The sequence below is a fragment of the Charadrius vociferus genome, unplaced genomic scaffold (assembly GCF_000708025.1).
Source record: "Charadrius vociferus isolate BGI_N301 unplaced genomic scaffold, ASM70802v2 scaffold199, whole genome shotgun sequence".
Taxonomy (NCBI): Eukaryota; Metazoa; Chordata; class Aves; order Charadriiformes; family Charadriidae; genus Charadrius; species Charadrius vociferus.
Genome location: NW_009650091.1, coordinates 1585017 through 1610062, shown reverse-complemented (window position 1 = coordinate 1610062; position 25046 = coordinate 1585017). Strand labels below are relative to the sequence as shown.

At 37.7% G+C, this 25046-nt stretch overlaps 1 protein-coding gene across 1 annotated transcript in view; it reads right to left on the bottom strand.

Moving 5' to 3' along the window:
- Nucleotides 1–2977: 2977 nt before the first annotated feature.
- The window catches only part of NAA15 (N(alpha)-acetyltransferase 15, NatA auxiliary subunit), a 26315-nt gene continuing 4246 nt past the window's right edge, over nt 2978–25046 (bottom strand). The window contains exons 4-18 of the mRNA XM_009892172.1: nt 23027–23146; nt 22246–22341; nt 22006–22112; nt 21507–21579; nt 19496–19665; nt 18647–18799; nt 16434–16562; nt 13751–13964; nt 12376–12569; nt 10103–10211; nt 9435–9533; nt 8546–8689; nt 7358–7455; nt 4443–4454; nt 2978–4310 (exon numbers count right to left, since the gene is read on the bottom strand). Coding sequence (XP_009890474.1) covers nt 4254–4310; nt 4443–4454; nt 7358–7455; nt 8546–8689; nt 9435–9533; nt 10103–10211; nt 12376–12569; nt 13751–13964; nt 16434–16562; nt 18647–18799; nt 19496–19665; nt 21507–21579; nt 22006–22112; nt 22246–22341; nt 23027–23146 — 1775 coding nt within the window. The 3' untranslated portion in view covers nt 2978–4253. The remainder of the gene's footprint in view (nt 4311–4442; nt 4455–7357; nt 7456–8545; nt 8690–9434; nt 9534–10102; nt 10212–12375; nt 12570–13750; nt 13965–16433; nt 16563–18646; nt 18800–19495; nt 19666–21506; nt 21580–22005; nt 22113–22245; nt 22342–23026; nt 23147–25046) is intronic.

Sequence of the window (25046 nt, the reverse complement as noted above, 5' to 3'; positions counted from 1 at the left end):
TTTGATTTCCAGGAAATATACTCATGACGGCACGACCATGAGTTTTGTAAAAGCACATGCCCTTTGCTCCTTACAACATCTGAGACCAGTTCACAACTGGAACGCTCCTGGAAGCAAGAGTCTTTCCCCCAAGCTCAGTAACTATTTTCCTCCATCCAGAACTTAAACTTCCATTAATGAGCTTATAGACCGCTCAATTCCTTACTGATATGACTGTCTAATTATACTACATTTGCAACGTTTTCTTCCACAGAATCCCAAAGCAGTACATTATCAGAGAAGCGTTAACTCTTACTTCCACGTAGTTTGAGCTATTTTACATTACCACTTAGGTACAAACTGCCTTTTTAGAGCAAACTTTCTTAGGGGGAAAGAGAGGGGAAAGATTTCAAAGCTAGCTAGCTACCCGGTGCAGAACACTTACAAAAACATTTAAAGCACTCATGAAAAGGCAAAAATAAAACCACGTTAATTCAGCTGGATTATTCTATCAAGGGGTTTTGTTAGCGTTAGTGGCACACGTTCAAAGCGCAACTGCGGCGTAGGGGATTGCTGGCGCTGCAGGAACGATGGCACCGTTGCTCAAACCCTCAAAGGCATCGTGTTAGACAAAGATCTCAAGTTTTCTTATTTGAACTTGCTCGCGTGATACCGCAAGTGGATTTGGACCTCTGGTTTCTCAGGCCTGATCTTACCCTACTCTCATCAGTGTTTTTTTCTTTCTGTAACGACAATGACAATTTGATCTGGCTGAAGAGTAAGGTGCTACACCAACTTCCAGGGTCTGCTCTACAGCTGGAGCACCTCCAGACCTGGAAAACCAAAGCAAAGCAAAGACTAAAGGAAGATTTAGTAGGCTAATTATACATACCTCACCTAGCCCTAGAGAGCTCCCTGGGAAACTTGGAATTTTCTCCCTACGCGACAAGAAAAACTGAGTGACAAAATCCGTTGTCTTCTGGCTGACACATCACATGAGGACATGATTCCTCCCTGATGAACATGGAAGTATTAAGACCTCTACTGACAAATTACATAGCTGTAGAAGAATATAGAGGCTTTTAAGGCATTTAAGATGCAAATAAATGAGTTACTGAATAGATAATTTTGAGACTATTTTACCTGTTTGTTCACACATACCACGCATCTGAATGCTCTGGTCTCCAACTGGGAAAAAAGCAAGTACCTCACCTATCCTCTTGGGGCAAAGAACCACTTTCAGTTACTTACAACTGAAGTCCACTTCTGACTCTGGCATTGCTTCACGCAATGTGCATTTGCACCACCTACACTCTCTAACCGGGGAAAATTTGTTGTTTGAACTTTGTTTTCCCTCAGGAAAGATATCCATGGCATGTACCATCACCAGTGGCTCCACTGATGGTGAAAACAACTTTCTCCAGTGAAAAATCATGAAGAATCGACCCAAATCATGTCATTAATGACATTCTTGGTCACTCTGATCACGACTGCAATCTCTGCTCACTTGCTTGCGCAGCCGAGCACCAGTGATTACAATTTTGGATCTCAGCATGCCAAGGGAAGTTTTCACCGTAGCATGACACTCTGTGCTACTACTGAGCGAGACTCATCGCATTGGATTGTAACTTCATTTCCAGCTCTTAAAAACTCTTCCTCAGAAGTTAGCATTGCATCTAACAGGAGAGATGCGAAGACGAAGGAATAACAAATCGTCTGCCAATTAAAGAACCTTCTTCTTCAGGTAAGCTTAAGTTTCATTTCCTGGGACTGCAGTCTTCTGGAAGGGGACGAGGAACCTCTTTAATCCGAAAGCATCATCGCTGAAGCAATAGGGATGCCCTTCAGCAAGGTTATGAAGAAGCGTCTTTGGGGAAATCACAACAGATGTGTAGATGGAGGCTTCTGGAAGGCCCACAGAAATATCCTTTCCCGCTTGCATAATGAAAGAGAACAAGTAACTTCTTGCTTTTAGTTCATCTATTTCAACACAAAAACAGGCGGTGAAAAAGGAAATAATCCCATTTATAGGCAGCACCCAAAACCCAGAATTTGGAAAAAAAGAAAAAAAAAAATTGCTTGATGCAATTCACAATCTGTTAAAAAGAGTGAGCGAGCACTCATCTGCCTCCAGCTAAGCATCAGAAGCCAAGGAAACGGCAGCAATACTCAGAGGCAAGGCCAAAAGCTCATAGCTTGAGTAGGCAAGATTGAACCATCTTCAGTAGTTGCAGAAGACATGCAGTCCAAGTATCTCAGGCTGCAGAAAAGACTGAGATCTAGACATAAATACCAGAGTCAACGAAAGGCTCCTTAGGTATTCTAGTTCCTAAAAGCCCAGCAGATTAAATATACAAATATAGCAATACAACTTACATTTCCGACATGAACTACACTGAAAACATACACAACGATAGTCTAACCGTGAAAGGAAAGTGGTGCTGAATATACAAGAAACAAAAACCTGTTCTTCTGACAGTTAGAAAACTACAAACGCCAATAAGTCTTCCTGGATCTCTCAACCGTCAGTCGTGTCAATCACCGAATTCCATGATGTGGAAGAGGAAAGGCTGTGTATCCACACAACAGAGACTCTGTAACTGAACTCCTGCAGCAAAGAAGGCACTCACTTTATAAGCTGTAGTTTATTTTCTGCTCTGTTTTATATGATGAGCCTATAAAAAAAACCCCACATTTGAGCACTTATCTATATTATTAACACAGTCGACTTGTAGACTGAAGCTTGACTTGGAAAACAAAATGCAACGTAACACTGGTGGAACTTAAAAAGCCAAGTAGTAAAGCATTCTGTGTTATAGGACTTCCCAGACATTCAGTATTTACATATAATGCATTTGCACTTTATACTCAACAACCACCCATCAGCAGTGACATTATTAGCGTAACCGGACAGCACAGTAAGCCAACCCTGAGCTGCACTCTAGTGAACCCATTCGTTTTCAAAGTACAACAGAGATTGGTTTAAATATTCACACAATTGTTTTTCAAAACGTTTTATTGCATTATATTTGGTACCTTATGTTTGACAAAGGAAATTACATCTGTAACTGCAGGAATAAGAAGCTGGTCTGTTATTGAAAAAAAATCTTGGGCCCCTTAAAAGTTACAAAGTCTTGGGCTTGCCTGAAACAACTGAGCAAGAAATATATTCTTAGAAATGTAGGGCTTCAAGTATTACAAACCTGTGACACTGTGGAAAAGTTCCAGAGGTATCTAAACTGCAGCACTTTTTTTTTTTTTTTCTTTTTTTTTTTTTTTTTTTCTGCATAACGTGAACAAGGCCTGCTGAGGTTTTAAACTATTAGTCTCTTGATCAGTCAAAATGGTAGTCAGGAGTTCTCCTCTTTGCAACTTCCAAGCCATAGTATGTTCTCATTTTGTTTTCACTCTACGTGAAAAATGCATGCTATCTTTCTAATTAGTTGGTGCCACATCACAGTGCATAATTTTATTTGGTTCTTGCATTACAGTTTTAAAAAGTTTGGCCAACCTATGCCGATAGGTTCATCTCAAGAACAGCAATGTTGATTCTCCCCCCCCCGCCCCGTTTAATTCAAAGAGAGAGTTTTAACTGGTTCCTTCAGTTAAAAACTGTGGTGCAAGAACACCAAACTGATCGTGTACAGTGAATTTCAGAGACGCAACAAGCTTATTGAACACACTATGTTTCTTAATTCAGCCTGATATCTGTATGTCCCAGCACCCGCAACGTAACACGTATGTTGCAGGTTTCTCTGTATATTCTGATTCACATTGCGTACTTCCTATGGACAGAATCATCCCCGCATCAAAATCAGTCAGATGCTAAAGCCCCAACAACTCTTTGTGCTCAGTGAAAGAATCCAGTGCTAAAACAGCATTTTTGCTGTCTGAGATAACAGTAATCTCACAAGACAAATTTAAAGTAATATTTCTGCCACACACCTGCTCCGAGGGCTACATGCCTCCAGATTTCATATAAATTAGTTTAAAAACATGGGTAGGTAGGTAAGGAGAAGGGTTTGGGGTTTTTTTTCTTCAATTTTAGCAGCTTTTAATTTTTAAGAAACCGAACAACCTATAACCAGTAATATGTTAGATATTTTATATATATACTTTGTCAGCAGGATAAAAAAAAAAAGTAAAACTATTTGAAGGCAACATTTTTTTTTTCCTTCTGTTCTCTGTGTACGTTAGAACAATTCAGCAGGTGCGTGACAAAAATATTATACACCAGATATGGTCCAATGTCATTTTTTTTCCAATAAAGTTGTTCATATTTCATTGGCCAGTTCTTCAGGTTCTGCAGAACTATCTCCGTTAACTGTGATCTTCATATCCTCTTCATATCCAGGGGGCATGAAAGCCAAAGCATAAGGGAAAAGCTTATGACAATTTGCTCTGTAAGTTTCAGATGCTTCTTTACAGTCTCCAAGGCTACCGTCACATAAAGCTTCTAAAACCTCCATACAAGTCTAATTAAAGAGAAAAATAAAGAAGTGTTACGGTTTCTTAAAACATTCAGCTGAACACTCACAAACCAGAAATACAACACTACAAAGAAAACAAACTCCCAAGTATCGGTTTCAGGTTTCTATCGATATCAAAGGACATTTTTTTAACCAGACACAGCGTGAAATACCAGTGTAGTCTGATTTGAAATAATGCAGTTTTAAAAGGCATTTCAAAAACAGCTAGAAAACTTGAGTGAAAATGAAAATACTCAGTTGTCACCTGTTTCTTATTTTCCTAAAAAAAATTAAAATATCTCTATTCTTACAAGTTGGCAACCAAGAACCAGTCTTACTCGCAACTAAATCTGTCTTTTGGGTTTGTGGTGTATCCCCTCTTCCCCCCAGTCTTGGGATACACTGAACATTTCAAGTAACATATAACATGCATTTGAATTTTAGTGTTCCCAAATAAAAACAATGAATCCAGAACATATACTAGAACTTCCTCATAATGACTTTTGTGAACGTGCTTTCAAATAGAATTGGAAGAATTGTGGAATAGAATTAAAATGTAAAAATAGCATCAGCTGAATAACCATAATTAGATGCGAAAACAATTCTGGTAGGGGGAAAAAAACCCACATTTTTACATTTAAAGATATGCGACAATGAATTGTGTTTATAACTACTGAATCCAACCAAATCACTCAGATATTATCATATCCTTCAGATTTACCTGCAGTTTCATATCCATTTTTGTTCATGATTTAGAAGAAAAAAAGGACATTTTCTGGTTTGGGTTTTTTTTTTTTTTTCCCAACTTGCATTCCAAGCATGACAAACCGACCTACTGCGCTTCACTAAAGCCTTGCAGCATTTAACATCCATCCGTGTCGTGTATGCTAGCATTAGCATAGCAAGCTATTTTTTTCCCCCCACTTCTCTGACATTTACTATAGCTTTTATTTGTTCTGTGTATTGAGATTAACGGCTCTGTCCTCCTGCTATGGGGTTACAAAGTTCTCTTCGACAACCCCTTTTCCTCACATTAGCTCTTTGTGACACTGGCATCCACAGAAGGTCAAATATATTTAGATTTATGCCTGCCATGTGCCCCGAGACAGCTGGTCTTTGCTAAAATGAAATGTAATAAATTTGATCTCTTTACACACGAGAATGCCTTTCAACAAATGCCTGGACTCCTTCAGATTCTCATTTTTTCAGGATAGTTTCAATTTCCCATCTAAAAGTTCAGTAGAACTCCAATTCTTACTTTATGTTGGCATCAAGAATGCTCAAATTGAACTTTTTCAGTTTTTATCACAGTGCTGGGTATATCACCTTTATACACTGTTGAATAAGTACCTGCTTCTTGTAGTCCTACCGAGGGAACACCTCTAAAACAACCGGGCATTTTTGGTTACATTTTAATCTTTCCCCAGTCCAATTCCCAGAATCCCATTCTCAGGCAAAACCCACAGCTGTGAGGCAAAAAGAATGCTGCTGAAGGCAACTTAATTTTTGTTTTCTAAATCTATTGATAATCCACCTTAAGCTTTTTGAGACTGCTTGAACAGTAACGCACAAAAAAACCCCAACAAACACAAAAACAATTTATGAAAACTGTCAAATATGTACTTAGGTTAAAAAAGACATGTTTGTGTCCCATAACCAGATCAGCTAGAGAAAGGATCTGAATCTTTAACATCCAAAGTAAATTTATAAATCATGGCAAATTATCTTTTCTTGCCTCCTTTTTACTCTATTTTGTCCAAAACTTCCATTGTGAACTTAAAATCCTTCCCAATTACAGTCCTGTTGAACCCAGTATATTTCCAAGGGGATGCTTTTTCTGGAAAATGCTGATTTTTGCTCAGAAAAAAATAATATTACTAGAAAGCTCACCAATTTTACTTGTAATAGATCTAAAAAATTCTTGAGTCCCCAGACGTAAAGAGCATAATAAAGAAATAAAGTGCCAGAGGAACTAAGAGAAACGAAAGGTCCTAAAGTTTGCACAGCCTGCCAAGGAATCTCTTTAAATACTTAATTAAATGTGCTGGACACTCTCACAGTGATGCCAAAGGAAACAGTTTGACTGGGATACATAAATAGTTTATAAAAGAGTAGTAAAAAGAAAGGACATTTTATTCCTTCTCTGCTTTGTCAGGTAAGGTTCTGCCACTGTGCGGTCATAGGAAGAAAAAAACCCATGTTTAATAATTTGTTTATAAGAAACATTTGAAGATACTAAAAAGAAAAATTACCTTCTCTTGAATAATTTGAATTTCAAGTCAGAACTGATAGCCTTCCCAGATGAAGGTGGGGGAGTGGGGAAAGGGGCATGGTGGCAGTGGCACAGGGGGATTATTCCATAACCACCAGAACGGAGCAAAATTTCAAAATTTGGTAAGCTTTTTACTTAACTACATACTAAGGTGAAAACTTACATATGCACCTTTTATTAAAACTAAGATAATTCCCACAGCTTGCAGGGGGATGGATATGGAAAGCTTTCACGGACCCTGAGCCACTCCTAAATCCATCTTTTTCTTGTGAACGCAATCGCCTGTGTAACAGCTAAAGCTCGGACAGACTACAATCTTTTCTTACTGGGGAGCTTTAGCATCTTTTGCCACGTGAATTCTCTCGTGTTTAATAAGCTTTCCCACTCCCTGTGGCAATACCATGGTTTCTGCTGTTAGCTAGCTGTTTGCCATATTATGACAAAACTAAATTAATTTAAATGTGCGAAAAGGACACTAAACATCTCAGTTCAGATGAACCTGATACTCCCTTTCTCTCACATGACAACCCTTACTGTAAGTCACAGCAATAATTTCAGCTTCCTCTTACCTCTGTAATTTGCATAAAGCTTCCATAGATATACCAGAATTCGTTTATAATTTATAGATATCTGTTACCTGAAGATTTCTGTTAATGAGGGATTCATCCAGGGTCATTGCCAGCTCCACCGCCCTTTTCTGACTGGAAGGATCTAAATAGTACATCATTTTGGCAGCTACAGGAAGAAAAATAAGCTTCATCACTCAAGAGGATGACCAAAACCGTCTTATATACAAACATAAACCAGAAATAATATGACTAAGAGGGGATGCTGAACTCTACAGTAGTAGTTCAAAATGGAACCACTTGGACCATTAAAGCTTGACACCTGAGCAAGTAGAAGGGTAGCTTCAAGCCTGCTGTTCGATGCTAGACAAAGCATTAAAACAAACAGGCATTGTCTACACTGCAGGCTAGGAGCATTTCGCAGCGCGCTGTGGAATCCCGGGCAGTGAAGATAACAAATAGACCTGCTGCAACACGCCACAGTTCCTTCCAGCACCGCTGCTCGCATCTCCTTTGCACAGAAACCGGGGCATGGAAGAGATGTGCCCACAGAACTCTCATGACAATATGGTGTCAGGACACAACCAGGACACAGTTCCCACTCTCACGGCACAGATGCAGTCGAAGGGACTTGATGCCAGAAAAGATGTGAGAATAAACTCACTGCTTTTTTGTGGCCAGGTCTGAGCCCAGACTGAGGCACGACAGTAAAGCCGCCCCACTGGGTGGTTTACATCCCATTTCCCACGTGGTACCCATTGTTATACGTCGTCCCTACTGACAGACAGCCTTTTCTAACGGATAACCAGCACCATCTAAGCTCCTCTTGTTAGGCATGCCGACAGCTCTGGGTGTTACCTGGTTTCGCCCAGTGATTTCTGCTGGCAGTCTGCCTCTTCAAATACAAGTATCAAAAAGAACTTTGCAACTCAGAAATATTGCTTCGCATACCATAGCTCATACAAGCTATTTCACACATGCCTTAATACAGTTACAGTCCTGTGATACATTCAGCATGCACCAGAAATGAAAACAGAGCAGAGAGATCCAAAAATCTGTATTTTAGCAGCATATAGAAATAATTCAAGAAAACCACAGACAACCTGGTGGTCATGTGACAAAAACACAAACCGAGGGAAGAAAAGCATTCCTGATGGAAAGAGTGACTTTCACATCACCGGTGCTGATACTGAGATGCCACTGCCAGATAAGCACAGAAAATACAGAAACAGGGCAGGAAAAGGATAAAGGCAAAATACCTGATAACCTATGTGGTAGTGAGTCATAGTTCTTTTTAAGGAAAGCCTCATTGAAGTTCTTTGGATTAGTTGCTCCAAAAAGCCGATTCATTTCTTGGTTTAACACTGTTCTAACTGCATCAGGCAGATCCTTACTTTCAGATACTATTGAATTGGAAAAAAGAGCTTAATAGAGAGGTAATCACAATGAAGTTTACTTTATGCATTTATTTTAATATTTGTCATGCTTACATTATTAATATAATTGAAAAAAAAAAGTCTCAAAGGAAGATACATGGAATTTGAAAAGGTAAATAACGGGATCTGGTTGGAAAAAGCTTAACTGTGACAGTTTTCTGATGCTTAGAAAAAGCCAAAGCCTTTTTACACTCTCTTACTGATTAAAATCTATTAGGGTCAAAGATTGAGGTCATACAAGTCTGTTCTTAAATGTATCTAATCTGTAGCTATCCGCAGAAAGGGTCACCTTTGGGGTAAGGGAAGGGAGAGAATCTTTCCAACCTAGGAGTTGGACACAATTGTAAGGATGTAATTGTAAGCCTTCTCCTCGCACGCTGACACGGGCTGCCAACAGAAAAGCCAGATTCCTCACTCTGCAGTTTCCATTTCTTCACTCGCTCACTCACTCTTTCAGGGGCTCACCATACTACTCACATTCTCAGAAAAACTTACTAATACTTGTTGGAATAACTACTAAATCCAGCTGCAGTCATCATAAACATACTTAGTTTTAGCACGAATCAGTTGTTTTATAAGCTGTCTGATATGTGTATTAAATATTTTGAATTAGTTGTGCTAACAGTCTATAAACTAAAAATCAACGACCATACGTGGGCTGGGCATCATCTGGAAGCGTGTACAGGTGAAGGCACATCAAATAGATACATACCACTGCTGAAGAGATGAATCATACACTCATGAAGCCAAGGATGACTAGGATCAATAGCAAAGGCTCTCTTCACAGACTGAAGCATCAGAAGGAACTTCTCTGGAAAAAGAAAGCGTTGGCAAACGGTCAAAACCCTGTGGTTGGAACTCACTGCATTATGTGGCCGGAATATTTCATGTTTGAAATTAGAACGATCAGAAGAAGTTAAAGCCGAGTGTGCCGTTTTTTCTAACATGTTTATTTAACCAGTGAATTAAGCCTGTTAAACTAGGAAGTAAATCTGAACATACTAAGTTCTTGAAGTGTAATATTTGACTGATACAAGAATTCAAAAATGTTTCAACAGACCAGTTCTCATTAGCAACTGAACACCACTTCTTTACAGTGTGTAGTTCTGCGAAATATAGATAAAACAAATAACCAGGGCAAATACAAGCTGGGAGAATTAACTACAGTCTCATTGGTTATAGATTTAAACAGAGCAAAGAAAGTGGATAATCACCAAATGTTCAAACTTTGGTTTTCACAGACTGCTCATGGCTGCTGTGTCGGTCCAATGAGAAGTTGTGTGTTTCGACAGTGACTGACTCCTCATATCTCATCAATATTTTTTGTTTAAATTCTAATATACATCTTTAAGAACTGCATATTGCTTTTTTCTCACCTACCTTTTCGAAAATAAATCTCGAAGGCAAAAAGATGCGTCTCTATTTTGTTCTTCACTAAATTCTTCAGGGGTGTTAAAAATTTAATGGCTTCTTCCAAAGGTGCTTCAACCTACAGATTCAAGGAAGTGACACAAAACTAAGTCACAAAGTTTAAACCTAGTAACTACAACAACAGAATTAGCTATTTCTGAGTCACATCAGAGTTGCTCTCATAAGGCAATGCATAAGATGCTTAGAACCTCTCATATTACAAATTTTGCATCTTTCGCTCAATAGTAGTGTCTAAACAGACTGTCAAGTGTAAAAAATTGCTTTGTGATGTTACAAATCTCATCTTCCTATAGATACAAGTCTTTTGCCTTCTATCATACATCAGTAGTAAACACAAAATGCAGCTGAAGCCACACTGTAACGGACTCTACGGCTCCCCATGCCAGTCTACACACGTGGGCCTGAGACCTTGCTAAACAACTACTTTATGGCCACGACAATCTGCTCATGTGAATTTCAGACAGGTTCCTGAGAGCTGCCAGGTCGTGGCGACATTCCCAGCCAAGATATTAACGGGAAGCTTGAAGTAACTAGATATCGATCGTGGTGTCTGGGTCTTATCTAGCATAATCCAGTAAGTGGACAGCTTTAACACAAATTAATTCTGTGCCAGGACTCTTCACAGACAGATCTGTTCCATCTAGAGATGAGGGGTAATTCGAACAAGAACTGCCTGCAGTCCTTCAGATTTATGTTTTTATGAACATAAGCTAGTCTCTAAGAATCAGATACAAAATTTGACTCTTGTCTGTCAATAACAATTTAGTAACATTGAAGTAATACACTTCACTGCAAATAATGAAGACAATGATGGACCTTATCGAGTTCCTGCTACCCATATACCACAGCAGTTTTCATTAAAAAAAAAAGCACCATTTATATGTGCTGTTATGAGTTTGCACACACCAGTCACAGCTAAACTATTTGGAACCTATAATAAAAGTTTTCAAAGCTATGCCTTTAATGCCAAAGCTACACACCCACCAAAGAAGTACAGGGGCAACTGTTTCAGCAAAACCATTCGCAAGTGACCAACTATGTCAGAAATCGTCTTCTGACACTGGGAACCATCTGAATTTGGAAGTGTCTATATCATGATTCTAATATTAAATTTGGAGACATTCAAATTTAATAATTCCTAATATTAAATTAGGGAAGATTTGCTAAAGGAATGCATTATACAGCTGCAACTATTCCCTGTAATCTTGGGTACTGCAGAGATTTTCCTGTGGTATCCCATGATGTCCCTCTACTCCAGAACTCAATTTCAATACATGCCATTGTGACCATTTCAATCTTAACTAGCGCTGCAATTAGCGTGCTGCTTCTCGCAACCAGTGAGCTAAACAATGAGAATACTGACAACTATTCCTAAAACGACCAGTCAAGTTTTTAAAGTCACTTGTTTCCTGCCTACAAAGCGAAGTTCGCTATCCCAGCTTTCAAATATCATCTCCCCAAGACCCAACAATATTCATTATACATGTAATGTGAAAAACACCAAATACCGTATATATCAGTACTTTGATACTAAACTACTACTACCAGAAATTTATTTTTCCAGTGTGTATCTCTCCCTACATTTTTCGAATGTTTTCCTGCTCCTTACAGGTACACCGTTTAGCACAAAAATAGTCTTCTGGGTCACCTCCCCTTTATGTATCTCTACAGTTCACAATCCAGATCTCAAAATCCATCTCAGACTAGCCTACCGTTATTTCCAATCAGCTTCTTTATCCTTTCCCCCATGTCCCCCATTCAAAACAAATGCAAACAAATGCTGTTAAAGCATTCAGTGTTTCAATGTCTCCTCTTTCACAGGTTGTCTATTCTTAATAAATAAAAAAAAAATTATGGGACATAAAGAGTGAATGATAATCACCTTACATACAGAATAGAAAGACTTCCATCCGATCAACTAGAAACAGGGTATAATCAACAAGTTAGTGCAATACACACATGATGACAATTCCACCTGTAGCAAATGTCTATGACTTCAATTGCTGCCTTTGAGGACTAGGCATAGAAGCTTTGATTTCATCACATTACTGACAGTATACCCAACAAACGATCCCTAGAAAAGAATTATTTTTTAAATGCTACCTGTGAAGAGAAGCCATATGAAAAATAAATAAGTTATCTGAATGGCTTTCAAACTGTATGTGTGCTGACTGTAACTGTCGTAGAAATTTCTATGAATTTATTATTACATTAGTAAGCACCTTTGCCAATTTCTCAGGGATAAGCTCCTCTTTCGGTCCTCCAATTTCTTCATCATCATCATCTTTCTTCTTTTTTTGATTCCTCTGTTGCTTCTCCTTCTCAGCATTCTTCTTCTCCTCCTCCAGCTGTGCTTTCTTCTGTGCTCTTCTCTGCTTATTTCGTAGCTTCTTTAGCTCCTTGTCAGACATATTCGCTGTACACACGCGAAGGGCAAAACCAGACAATGTTGATGTCCAATATTAACAGTCTCAATCAGTTGTCAGATACCATAATCTTTTTTGAACCTTATCTACTAACTAGTAATGCTGCTGTTATATTTGTAAAAGTTGGTTTTAGATTATTTTACAGTCTGTGCTGCTGCTTCATAATTCACAAATTCCTTTGTGAGATGAGGGCAACAGGAACTAGAACAATAGTGTAACCTGCTGAAGGCAGTACAAAGTAATTACTGCTTGACTCCACAAATCCAGTGCCAGGAGTAAAAGTGCACACCAATACACACTGAATTATTCCTTAGGCACTACACCACACGAGTTATGTTTAATGTAGTAATTACATAATCTAACAAAAATAAGGTGAAATAGTCGCACTTTGGCATAGACAGTTCCAGCTTTACTTTTAATGCCCTACAGACATCTTACATTTGATTCATATCCAGATCCTCCAATTAAAGCATGGCATATTAATTTAAAACACATCAGAAAATGGCTACAAGAAATTCTATTACACTTCTTCTTGTCTTAATTTGAACCTGACGCCACACAACTTAACTGAGACGAGAAATATTAAATATTTAAATTTAAATATTAAAACTTGACAAATTGCTCTTGAAGGATTCAATAGCCTCTATTCATACCATTTGAGGTGCCCCAAGCCATAACCACTTAAGTTGGTCTCCAATCAGAGATGAAAAAAAAAAAGAAATTGGGATTTAAACATTATTTTTACATCAGAAGCAAGAGATGATAAAATTTAAGTTGCTACCTAGTCAAATTTTTGCATACTGATAAAACACGTAGAAAGAGCTAACCAAGCACACCTGCTTCAATCTGTTATTTCATGGACCAACAACTACGACAATTCTGTATTTTCTCAGCCATTTCATAACACAAACGCTTTTACTTAAGAATTACAACTGTGACTACAAAAACCATCACTGTTTTATAATAACCATAACAATAACATGTATTAGTTTAACTTTCAGTAGAACATCTACTTTTACATACAGGCTAAGTTACAATTTGCCTACTCCGAGTTGTGACAAAACTCTTATTTTTGGCTGCTACAGTTGACAACTATAAGCATGTTGGATCTTCATAAAACATCCACTAATTAGTGAAACTGCATGTTTAATAAATCCTGAGGGTTGAATACCTGTATCAGCCTCGTGTTCTTTATTTTCATCTGTTAAGGGATTATCATGAAGTTTCAAATATATCTCTATGGCAATTCGTGCTGCTTTGAAGTAGAAAGGATGTTGTCGAAGTACATCTTCTAGTTTTAACAAGTCCACATAAGACCTAAGGGTAATCTTCCTCATACAGTAAGTGTGAAAGTCAAACTGGTCATCCGTGATTTCTACAAAATGCTAACACAACACAACATAACGTTATTTAGCAAGTATTAACAATCTGGTACTAACTTTGACTTTTCTAATACATTCTTCCCAAAGGAATAATTTAGTAAAATCCTGCTGTTTGACAAATACACCCTAACTTTTAGAATTGCGAATTAACAAAATGCTCCAAAAATAAAGTCATGGTGAAAAGAAGGCATCTTAGGTCAGAACCAAACTTCACCTGTTTCACAATCTGCAGTTTAAGGGACAAAGGTATATTAATTTAAAACACATCAAAAAATGGCTACAAGAAATTCTATTAGACTTCTTCTTGTCTTAATTTGAACCTGACGCCACACAACTTAACTGAGACGAGAAATATTAAATATTTAAATTTAACAGTAATTACCCTCTGACAATCTGCAGTTTAAGGGACAAAGGTTCTACATTTGTTGTATTTAAACAGCACTTGAAGAATTTTTCTTCTATGAACTCCTCTAATTTTTTCAGTCAAAAGTATAATTTTGACTTCCATTAAATACTGTGGCAATGAATTCCGCACTTAAATCACACGTAGTGTGAGAAAGTACTTCCTTTTGTTCAAGATCCGCTTTCCTCACTGTCACCTGACATCCCCTTGTTTTCGTTTGAGAAGCAGTGAAAAGTCATTCCCCTCTTCAACTTCTCCATGCACTTACATTCCCATACAACTTCATCCTAAACTCAGTTGCTGCTTGTCAAAGCCGAGGATAAAATAACAAGCATGACAAGCTAATTGCAATCTCTTAATGTCAAAGGTACTCCATGGCATGGATTTTACTAGCACATTTTTAAGGAGGTGTGATATTCACATGTAAACAGTACAACAGATTTATATAATGGAAGAGAACTACTACTTCTCTAGTCACTTAATTCCCAACACTGTCCTTTTGACTGCTGCTCCGCACCACCACAGAAGCTTTTGCAACACTGTCTCTGTAAAGGTTCCAGGATTTCTTTCCTGAGCAGCAATAATTAATGTAAGACTTTTTACTACTTATGCATAGGCAAAGAACTCTTCTTGTCCCTCCTTCAGACTTCACTGCTGAACACAACGTTTCATGCGTCATTTTAACATTTAGTATTGAGACAGTGCAGCTGTAGTTCTTGCACTACTCGCTCCCTTTCTGTGATAATTTATTGATATATCAAACGATCAAGATCCTGGAGAGATGCCTTAGTAATCTCCATGATAAACTCATTTTCTTGTAAAAGCTGATTATTTGCTCCTAGTCTGTTTTCTCTTAAGCTTTAAGGTATGCCTTAAGCACAACTGGCACCTCTAAAAGATTGAGGAGGCACAGCTTTTCTTACAAAAGCTTTGCTGATGGTTTCCGAATACAGCATATTTATCTATTTCTGATCTTTACTACACCTTCAATCAATTAATCCAATAAATAAATTAAAACCAGTGACTTAATTCCTTCGAAATGTTTTTAAGGTTGGCCTAAGTCAGCTCTTCATTTGCTGACCTCTTCTGGTACCCAAGACAATTTACAAGACTAGTAGTTTCTTACACAAATTCTTTTAAAAGGATTTTTACATAAATTTATTTAAAGAATTTGTGTGAACAGAACGTGATCCTGACGAATCACTTTTTGTTCTAATCTGGGAATATTCCACAGACTAGTCCCCCCCTGCAGAAAAGCATCAGTGCTGAAATCTCCTTATGCCTCTCTATGTGCAAAGAGGCAACTTCCTACTAAGTTGTCATGGTTTAGGCACATTTTTATGTCAAACCAGGACATAAGTCCTCCTCTTTGAGCACTTCATTTACACCCTTAACCGTCTGGTGTTTTTTCTAGAACCTAATGAGGTTAAAAAAAAAAACAACCGATCCATACTAACTTTCTTAGAACTTGTGCACCCAAACTTTTTTGTTTGCCTTCCTATGGATCTGCATTTAACGTGCAAGTATCCCCCCTTTTGGATAAAATTTCTGCTTCAAGAAGTCTTTCTATTTCTAATAGCTTCTTTTAAACTGTAGCTTAGTATTATGAATTTTTTTAAAGGAAAAGATATTTAATATTTTTTTCTAGGTTTTTTTACATTTATTCTCTTCCTCTAAAATATAGTGGTTTAACAATAACCAAGGCAACATTTTTACTTTAAGGCTGGGCTTTTCAGCTCAGCCATGTTCTTTTAGTACACATACTGCTGGTTTGTACCTAAATATCTATTTTAGGCACCCTGCTAAAAAAAAACCCAACAGATTATTTCTGAGAGTTTTCTGATTTTTCCTGGATCTTCAAATGACTTTATAGAATCTCTTTACAATACACAGTTTACAATGGTATTTTAAAGAAGAAATGCAATTTAATCAACTCACCAGTAGCCAACATGAAATAAAATCTCTCCTGAAGCTACATGAAGTGTATACTTACTGCTCAGAAAGGAAACATTAGCACAGTAAACTTAAGCTAGTTTTTTCCAACCTAGGCAGCTTAACTAGATACGTACTCTCTCAATTTCATGGCATTTCTTAAGTGCTTCTCCAAATTTGTTCATTGCTTTGTAAGCTTGCGCACATTCTGTCTGAAACCACATGCACTGCATTTCATTCAAGTTCTCTACTGCCGAGGTTCCTTCCTAAAAGCAAAAACAGCATTATTAAAAAAAAAAAAAAAAGTCTCATTCAATTTGTTAACTGCCATTTCTTTTATCTTGCTCTAATTAAAAGCGCAAATAAAGAGGCTATCAAAAGAATGCTAAATTTCAAAACTCGAGTCCTGAAAATCAGAAATGCCACAGTTACAGTGGACTTGCTTTGTTCATTATTTAAAAAAAAAACAAACAAAATAACCCTCCTCTATGTTCCATACAAAATGAATAGCCAGGTAGTGACCATTTAATTGTGACAGTTCCTCATCTTTAAGATAGGAGAGACACTCAGTGTTTTTAATATTGTGTGCACGAATAACATGTTGCAACATGAAGAAAAATGGCAGAAAAGTTCTAGTGTGTGGCATGACACTGACACCTGCAGGACTTTTTTAATTATTTTTTTTTTTTTAAAAACAAAACTGTCTTCCAGAGACATGCTGATTGAGCTAAGTATAGTAATTGACAGTAGTAATAGGTTATTTCTCATGTGATCAGTACTAGAGAGCAGCGGCAAACCAAAAGAAATACTGGTAGCTTTGACACCTTCTGATTCAGAAAAGGAGATTACAGTTGTCTTTAAAATCTGGTATTTATATATACTTGTATACATCTGTAGAACTTATCATATGGCTTTCAAGTTCAATGTCAAAGTCAGCTACTTGGGCTGGATGTAGCCATTATGACTTTACTCTGATCTTGCAAAACCCAGGCTATTCAAGAATCGGCCGAGAGCAAAGGCTGGGAAAATGACAGATAATATTCAAATGGAAGGATAAGGAGAATGCCCCAAATGAGAGAAAAAGGCAGTCTTAAAACCAGTCTGATTTAGGCAGCTAAAAAACAGAAAAATTGTTAGTTCCATTTTTGTTATGCTTAATTTAGCATAATGATTTTTTTTTCCCCCATCAAGAAGCTTGTGTTTGAGCACTAGATATGAGATCAAAAGAAGATGAAAAAGATTACATATTTGTTTTTTTGACATCATCTTAGAGCTGCTTAAGGTGTCGAGAGAGGTCAATTAACCTAGATTCATAGCAGTTTTGCATCAAAAACTCCACATAAAGCTAGTGAGCTTATAAAAACCCCCAGAACTTCCCCTCCCCTCTACGTTTGCCTGCAGGCAGCCTCTACTTCACAAAAATCCTTCAGCTTCCCCCTGACCCCGGGCTCTTCAACCTACTGTCCTGCTCCTCAAGAGAGAAGAGAAAAATGGGAAAACAGACAAAAAAAAGGCTTTACTTTTGCAGGGAGGTCCCAATAGCTTGTTGCCTGCCTCCCACGGGCAATACCACTTATGTGTTGTCAGTATTCTAAAACTATCATTTGCCAAATATTCTGGAAAGACTACATTAAGCTGTTTTGACTTTCAATTACGAAAGAATAACAACAAGACAAGTCAATTAGAAAAGGAACTAACCTGTGAGACCATCAAACCTATTAGAATGGGTTACTGCAGGGACAAAAGCTGATGCATGACATTAAGCAATCTGCATAACGCAAACTTTTTCTGCCAGCTAATTGGTCATGGGTAAGCGAGGGGAGAAAAAAAAAAGACAGAATATGCAGCTTCCCTTCATCACTATTAAACATAGCCTTAGGGATCAAAACTTGTTCACAAAAGAAAGAAATCTCCAAGAGCCTCTCAAGTAGTAGCCACAGAGAAATTTTGTTCCAAGAGAAGTCTGAACTCCCTTATTACCATTAGAAAAAAATAAGAGACGTGGGAACTTTATCAGATTTTTCAAGGATCCTACAGAATCAACATTATCCCAAAGACTACTTTGAAAAAAATAATTTTCTGAGGTTATCTCTAAAACAGGCATGCCGTGTTTTTCCTACCTGGCAGGAATGATCAAATCCAAACTCTAGACTTTTCACTTAATACAAAGGAATCCTGCTTATCCAAGATTAGTTCAAACCCTGATACTGACTACCATCAGTGAAGAAAACAACCACAGTTGCTCTGAAACAGAACTTATAGTGAAGGTGCGTGGAAAGTTAACACAAAAAGTTACTCCACAAAGGATCAGGCCCACGTTATTCAAGAGCTATAATTAAATGCAACAAACCCTCGTAAACTTAGAACACATTTCTTCTGCTTCTTTAATGGAGTTTGCTTTCAACATATATTTTGCACATTTGGAGTTGATAAATCTGTCTGCTGTGTCCAAAGCCTGAGCCTCATCCATCCACCTTGCAGCTTCTTTAATATTTCCAGCGTGCTTAAAGAGACAGAAATTCAAGTTATGTTCAGTAATTATAAAACATGCGTGTTGTATCTACTCACTGTTTAACGCAATTAGTTATTTTTTTAGACATTTTTAAATAAATAACTTTCTTAGGAAAGCAATGCATCTTTAAAGAAAAAAAGCAGAAAATTACTTTCCCTCATTACGGAACAGGTCTTTTGGCGCTAAACGTTTTTCCTGAAAAATGCACTGGATAATCCCATTCTGATACAACACCATAGTGTAGTTGAGAAATTGTTTTCAAGTAGTTAAAAAAGTGGGGGGGGCAAGGTAAGAATAGGTGGAAGACATTTAATATATCAATGAAATTTATTAGTGTGATTTTTAATATGAAGAATGTAATTGTAAACTGAGAATTCACATTTTGCAGTGTATTTGTCCTTTATTGGCTTAAAAACCTTCACAGGGGCACATTCATATGCAGCAAAAAAAAAAAAAAAAAAAAATCAAAGCAGCCAAACAATACCCTTATATAGAAATTCACTAAAATTCCCTAAGTAATTTTCCATGGATTCTCCATGTGTCTTGCCTAGTACAAGCTTTACATTTCAATGTTCACATCAAAAACATTACAGGATAAGCATACGTAAAAGTCTTCCATCATAACAAATGAATAACTAAGAATAAGCCAATAAGAATAAATGGTCACTAAGAATAAGCCAAACTTACCTTATAGATTTTTGCCTTCACGAGAAACAGTTCTATCAAAGTGGGAGTACTTTCTATAGCAGCATTGATATATTCTAGAGCCAGGGATGGCTGTCCAATTTTATCATAATGTTGAGCCAAATAATACTGGACCCAGAGTAAAGTGGTTGGAGGTTCTTCTTTACCATCATCTGGAGGGAGAAAAATGGAGGTAGGGTTTTTTTTTTGGTTCAGTTTATTAAACCAACATGCCAGAAGCAGAGTGCTATAGATACAGCCCCTGAAGTTAATTCGGCCTCTGTATCACGCTGTCACATCAGACCTGGGAGTGCTTCCAGACACCTGGGTCCAGGTAAGTCCACTGAAAAGTCTATGGTTTGACAAGACCTGAGCGTATACCATTCCCTTCTCATATTGTGGTTTTAAGGGAAAGGAAAAGTGAGTTAGTGGGGCAGAGGGGAGTTGCATTTTGTTTCAACTGGTCCCTTAATCAAGGCAGCCAGATGTGCAAGATCGCAGTGCATAATGTAGAGTTCTTATTTAAAACTGTTTCAGATGAAGGGTATAGCAAAGAGTCCTGCTAAACACAAATGTTGCACAGTAACAATGCAAACTATTTCAGTACATTCAGCATTTACACGCTATCAACCCATAGACTTGAGTATTTTCAAACAAAACAGGCTGTCTGTTCCAAACCCTAGCTTTAAAATAATTTCTGCCTCCACCTTTGACAAATTCATCATCACTGTCTGCCTAAACGTATCCTGGAAAACATTCCTATACACAAGTTGGTTTTGAAAGTTAAAGAGCTCTGCTTGAAATCCAAAATACTACTGAAGTCTTAAAAGTTAAATTCACTACTCAGTTTTAATTATGAGGCATAGCACCTTGCAGGGGGAAAAGAGGGTGTGGGGGCTCTAGTCCTGCCAAAAGCTTCTGGTTCTTCAGTTTATGATTTAACTTAACCATGCAATTATATGCATGCACTCATTCTAAGGTAGCAGAAAAATGTTTATTTGAATGAAATTTACTATCAAAGCAAATATTGAACTGAAATAACAGTAAGCCATTTCCTTAAACCAGGAAAGCACAAATGTGTTTGAAATGCTTGGACAAATTTAAACAGGTATTAAAGTGGCTATTTTGTGGCCTATAGGAATAAATTTGAGGGAAAAGTTTAACAGGCAACTTAGGTGACAATTTCATAACACAGTATTGCATTAATGTTTCTGTAAAGCAAGGAAATAACTGGCTATAACGTCAATAAAAATGTCTTTAATAATTAGGATTATCCTGTAACGTTTAAATGTATATTGTCATTCATGCTACCTTGATTATTATAGCATTATAATCCATCTACCAAAGTTTCAAGACTATCCTCTGTTGATATTCTGTGCAGAAAATATTTTTCTTGGAGATTTTATGTTACAAAGCAGTTGGGCGAATGACTAAAAAACCATCATAAAGCTACCAGAGAGGAAACTAAGGCGTGGATTCAATAAACGTAGACCCACACCTCACAAGAAAACCGGGAAAACATTGTCAGTCAAAACCGGGAAAACATTTTTTTAATTCTCAAACAAAATCCCCAGAAAGACAAAACCCAGCCCCCATCAAAAGCTCAAAACCCTCCCTCACCGGAGGACTGTGCTATCAGCATCTATTAGTTTTTGTTCGACATTTCTGTAATTAAAGGTCTAACATAGCTTTCAAATTTCAGTTTCCTGGACAATGATATACTCAAGTCTTGAAAATAGAATACTTGAACTTAAAACTGAAAAGAGACGACCAAATTTGTGTATCCAGGAAAAATTTCTAGAACAAGTGACTAGATTTTGAATACAGGCTTTATATTTGTCAGCTTAAACCCACTCTGAGGATGGCTATGGTTCAGAGTTCTGTGTTAGGGAAAAAAAGGAAAAAACCCATGATCCCGATTTCTTCGTTCCCCACCAATTCCCTGCCTCTGAATGGCCATGTAATGCTTATGCCAGGCAGTACTTCCACGAGGTACGACAGTCTTTGCACTCACCATTTGGGTTAAATAACCTGCAGCTTCTTAGAGAGGTTTCATAACCTATCACAAGCTCTTCTATGATTGCCACCTACACATGCAAGACAAGACGAAAAAAGAAAAAAAAAAAAATATCTGTGGGCAAGATGGTATTTCATTTCAACTTGAACTACTTTGTGTTACCTAAACTATTTTTCTATATATTTCAGGAATTCTGCAATATCCTGGACAGCAATACATATGGGAACGCACTCAATCTCACCTCTCTTCTTAACAAATTAAGACCAAGCCTCCCTTAGTTAACCTGTATGCAGCTTATAATTAGTAAATCTTAGTTTTCTGCATTTACCAACTTGGTACAAGGCTATGTATGCTTGTACTTGATTTTTTTCTAGATATACTAGGCCATAATATAGAACAGTACCGATGGAGTGAGCCCTGAAGAAAAGTTTCCTTCATCTCTTCAATGCATCACAGCTACAAGGTAGAACATGGAAAACATGGGAGGAAAACCTACCTTCTCCTTGTCTTTATATAATGACCTCAAAGTATTGAAGACTGGTGGGCAACCTTTGCTGAAATTCATCCTTAGAAACTTGTCCAGACATTCCTTAAACTTTTCACCTTGAGAGGAAAAAGACCTGTTGATTTTGTTTTACCACACATTACTGGTCAATTGCAGTCAATTGCTGTTAAAACATTAGTATGTAAGAAACACAAGTGTTGACCGCTACCTGCTCAGCAAAAATGCACTTACCCGACAAAAAGTTTAATGGCAATCTTCTTGGAACTAGTCCCCTTGGGTATTTAGTCCAGGCCTCTTCATAGATCTTTAGCCTCTCCATCATACTAGCTGGAACAGAATGTGACAGTTTACTTTTTCCCCTTCCTATTTGGCAAGAAGGGAAGGGGACGGCGGGGGGGAGTGATTTATACTCGGTTAAAAAAAGAATCAGAATATATAGCAACTAATGGCTATATACTTCCTAAACATTAACTTCCATTTCATTCTTTTTAAAACAGCCATACTGAATGATTTCAGGCATTCAGCATCTGTAAATTCCTCTTCCAGCAGTGGAAGACTTATCTCTCGTCATAAAAAGAGTTCCTGCCTTATCGCTGTGCTAAAATCTTCAACAAAGAAAACCATTCAGGAGAATCATGCCTGTTTTTCCAAAACCTGTATTACCTACAACACAAGATTAAGATAACAGAGACGAGAAAAGAAAAATTCTAAATTAAAACTGTCTTTTACGAAATAATTCTCTTCTTTCAACCATGCACAATGATTACTGCATTTTTTTGTTGCTTTGGTTTTAAATAAAACAGGGTAACAATACAAGAAATACCTCCAGCCTTTCTTAAAAACAACATTATGTCAATACGTACACAATAAGATTAACAAAGGCAAAACTTAAATGGGGACATTTTTAAATAATAGCTTTATTTTTTAAAGCAATATAAGTTTTTGATACATAAATTGATAAATTCCAAATGCGCAGAAACTGCTTATTTACTACAACGTATCACATCAATACCTGGTTTAAGTGCCTTTTCTAGGCCTTTGTAGTAGGCCCAGTTTTCAGGATTTCTTTCTTGCAGTCCTTTGTAGACTTCAACCGCTTCTTCAAGTCTGCCAAGCTGAAGCAGGAGCTCTCCTGTGTGAAATCCAAGAAGTTTTAAATTAAGGTAACAAGATACTGAAGCAGTGTAACATTAATCACTCTACAGTAAAAGATTAGATAACCCTTAACTGCATATAGATTCTAATTTCTCAGAAAAAATTGATCACAGTGGCATCACAAACTAGCTGACAGATATGCTTTTACTTTGACAAGAGGTGTAATTAACAATAAGATTCTACAACTCAGCCAGTAACTCTTGAAACTTACTTGAAAATGTAATGTTAAAAGCAAGATGCACGTGTTTTTTTCTCACTTACTGAAGTGACTGGTTACTTTAAGCGCAGTTTTTACTACAGAAGGCAATTAAAAGCAGTACACGGTATTTCATGTATATAGCATCTTGAAAACCAAATTGAAATTGCAGAGCTGCAAATAAAAGAATGTTTCTTCAGTCTGGTATTTCATAAAACTAACTTCAATGTTTTAAATCCAGCCATTGATCTGATTCCTGAATTCTCAAGATTCTGCAAGCAAGTTTCCTTTTAATGATACTGCATTACAAGACACAGCCGTTAAAAGTAAAGTCTAGATCTAACAACTGTATAGAGCATCTTTGCTCATGCTGGAGTTGTAACAATAGCCAATTTCCCATTTCACAATGGGAAACCATATTTTACAAAGCTTTGTTAACGGCAAATGTTAGGCACCGAAAGATTACACACCAGAGATGATACAGTGTCACTCTAGATTAAGGTAAGATTTTCTCATCCGGTTTCAAGAGGAAAATGCGAGTCAGCATTACCTCTCCTCCTCCCTATGTCACACAACTGACGCAATTTTGTCAAGAGATGGTGCTTCCCACAGACAGGATAACCTGGGGACTACAGGCAGTATCTACTGCCAGGGAAAACATCAATAGTTCACTTACTGAGAATGACAGAATCTGGAAAAGAAACCTAAATTCTTTCTCTGAGGTGAAAGTTACAATTTTTATCTAATGGTGGCAAATGCCACTACTATTTTCAGTGTTTCTCAACTGTACTTCATCCACAATGGTTTTTGCACATGGACTTAAAATTTGTAAACAACACTCATTTATTAGCAAGGCTTTTCTGTAATAAGCACAGCAGCTAAGCTAGACCTAACAATGCAACAGCCACTGTGCCCCCCAAAAAATTAATCAGTTGTAGCCTTCTGAACGTGCACTGACTGAAGAGTATTTCTGTCCTTTTTTCCTAGCAACTTGCTAGAAGGTTTCGGGATTTGTTTTGGTTTGGGTTTTTTTTGGTAAAATCCTACTTGAAAATCCTATTTCAGTACCAGCCTTGAACCTTCACCAAAAATTTAAGAATGCATAGAATGTCAAAATATCTTTCAGATAAAAGATAAGTCATAAAAAAAGACCCCCATGCCTCAAAAATAAAACTCCTGTTACTATGGCTGAAAAAGGGTTTGTGATAGTGTAATCCCTACATCCATTTCCATTTACACGCAAACCAAATAACATATTCCAAGTGCAAGGTCCTACATCTGGGTCAGGGCAATCCCAAGCACAAATACAGGCTCGGCGGGGAATGGCTGGAGAGCAGCCCTGAGGAGAAGGACCTGGCTGTGCTGATTGACCAGAAGCTCAACATGAGCCAGCAATGTGCAATCGCAGCCCAGAAGGCCAACCGGATCCTGGGCTGCATCAGAAGTGTGGCCAGCAGGTCAAGGGAGGTGATTCTGCCCCTCTACTCCACTCTTATGAGATCCCATCTGCAGTACCGCGTCCAGCTCTGGAGTCCTCAACATAAGAAAGACATGGACCCGCTGGAGCGTGTCCAGAGGAGGGCCACAAGGATGATCCGAGGGCTGGAGCACCTCTCTTATGAGGAGAGGCTGAGAGAGTTGGGGCTGTTCAGCCTGGAGAAGAGAAGGCTCCGGGGAGATC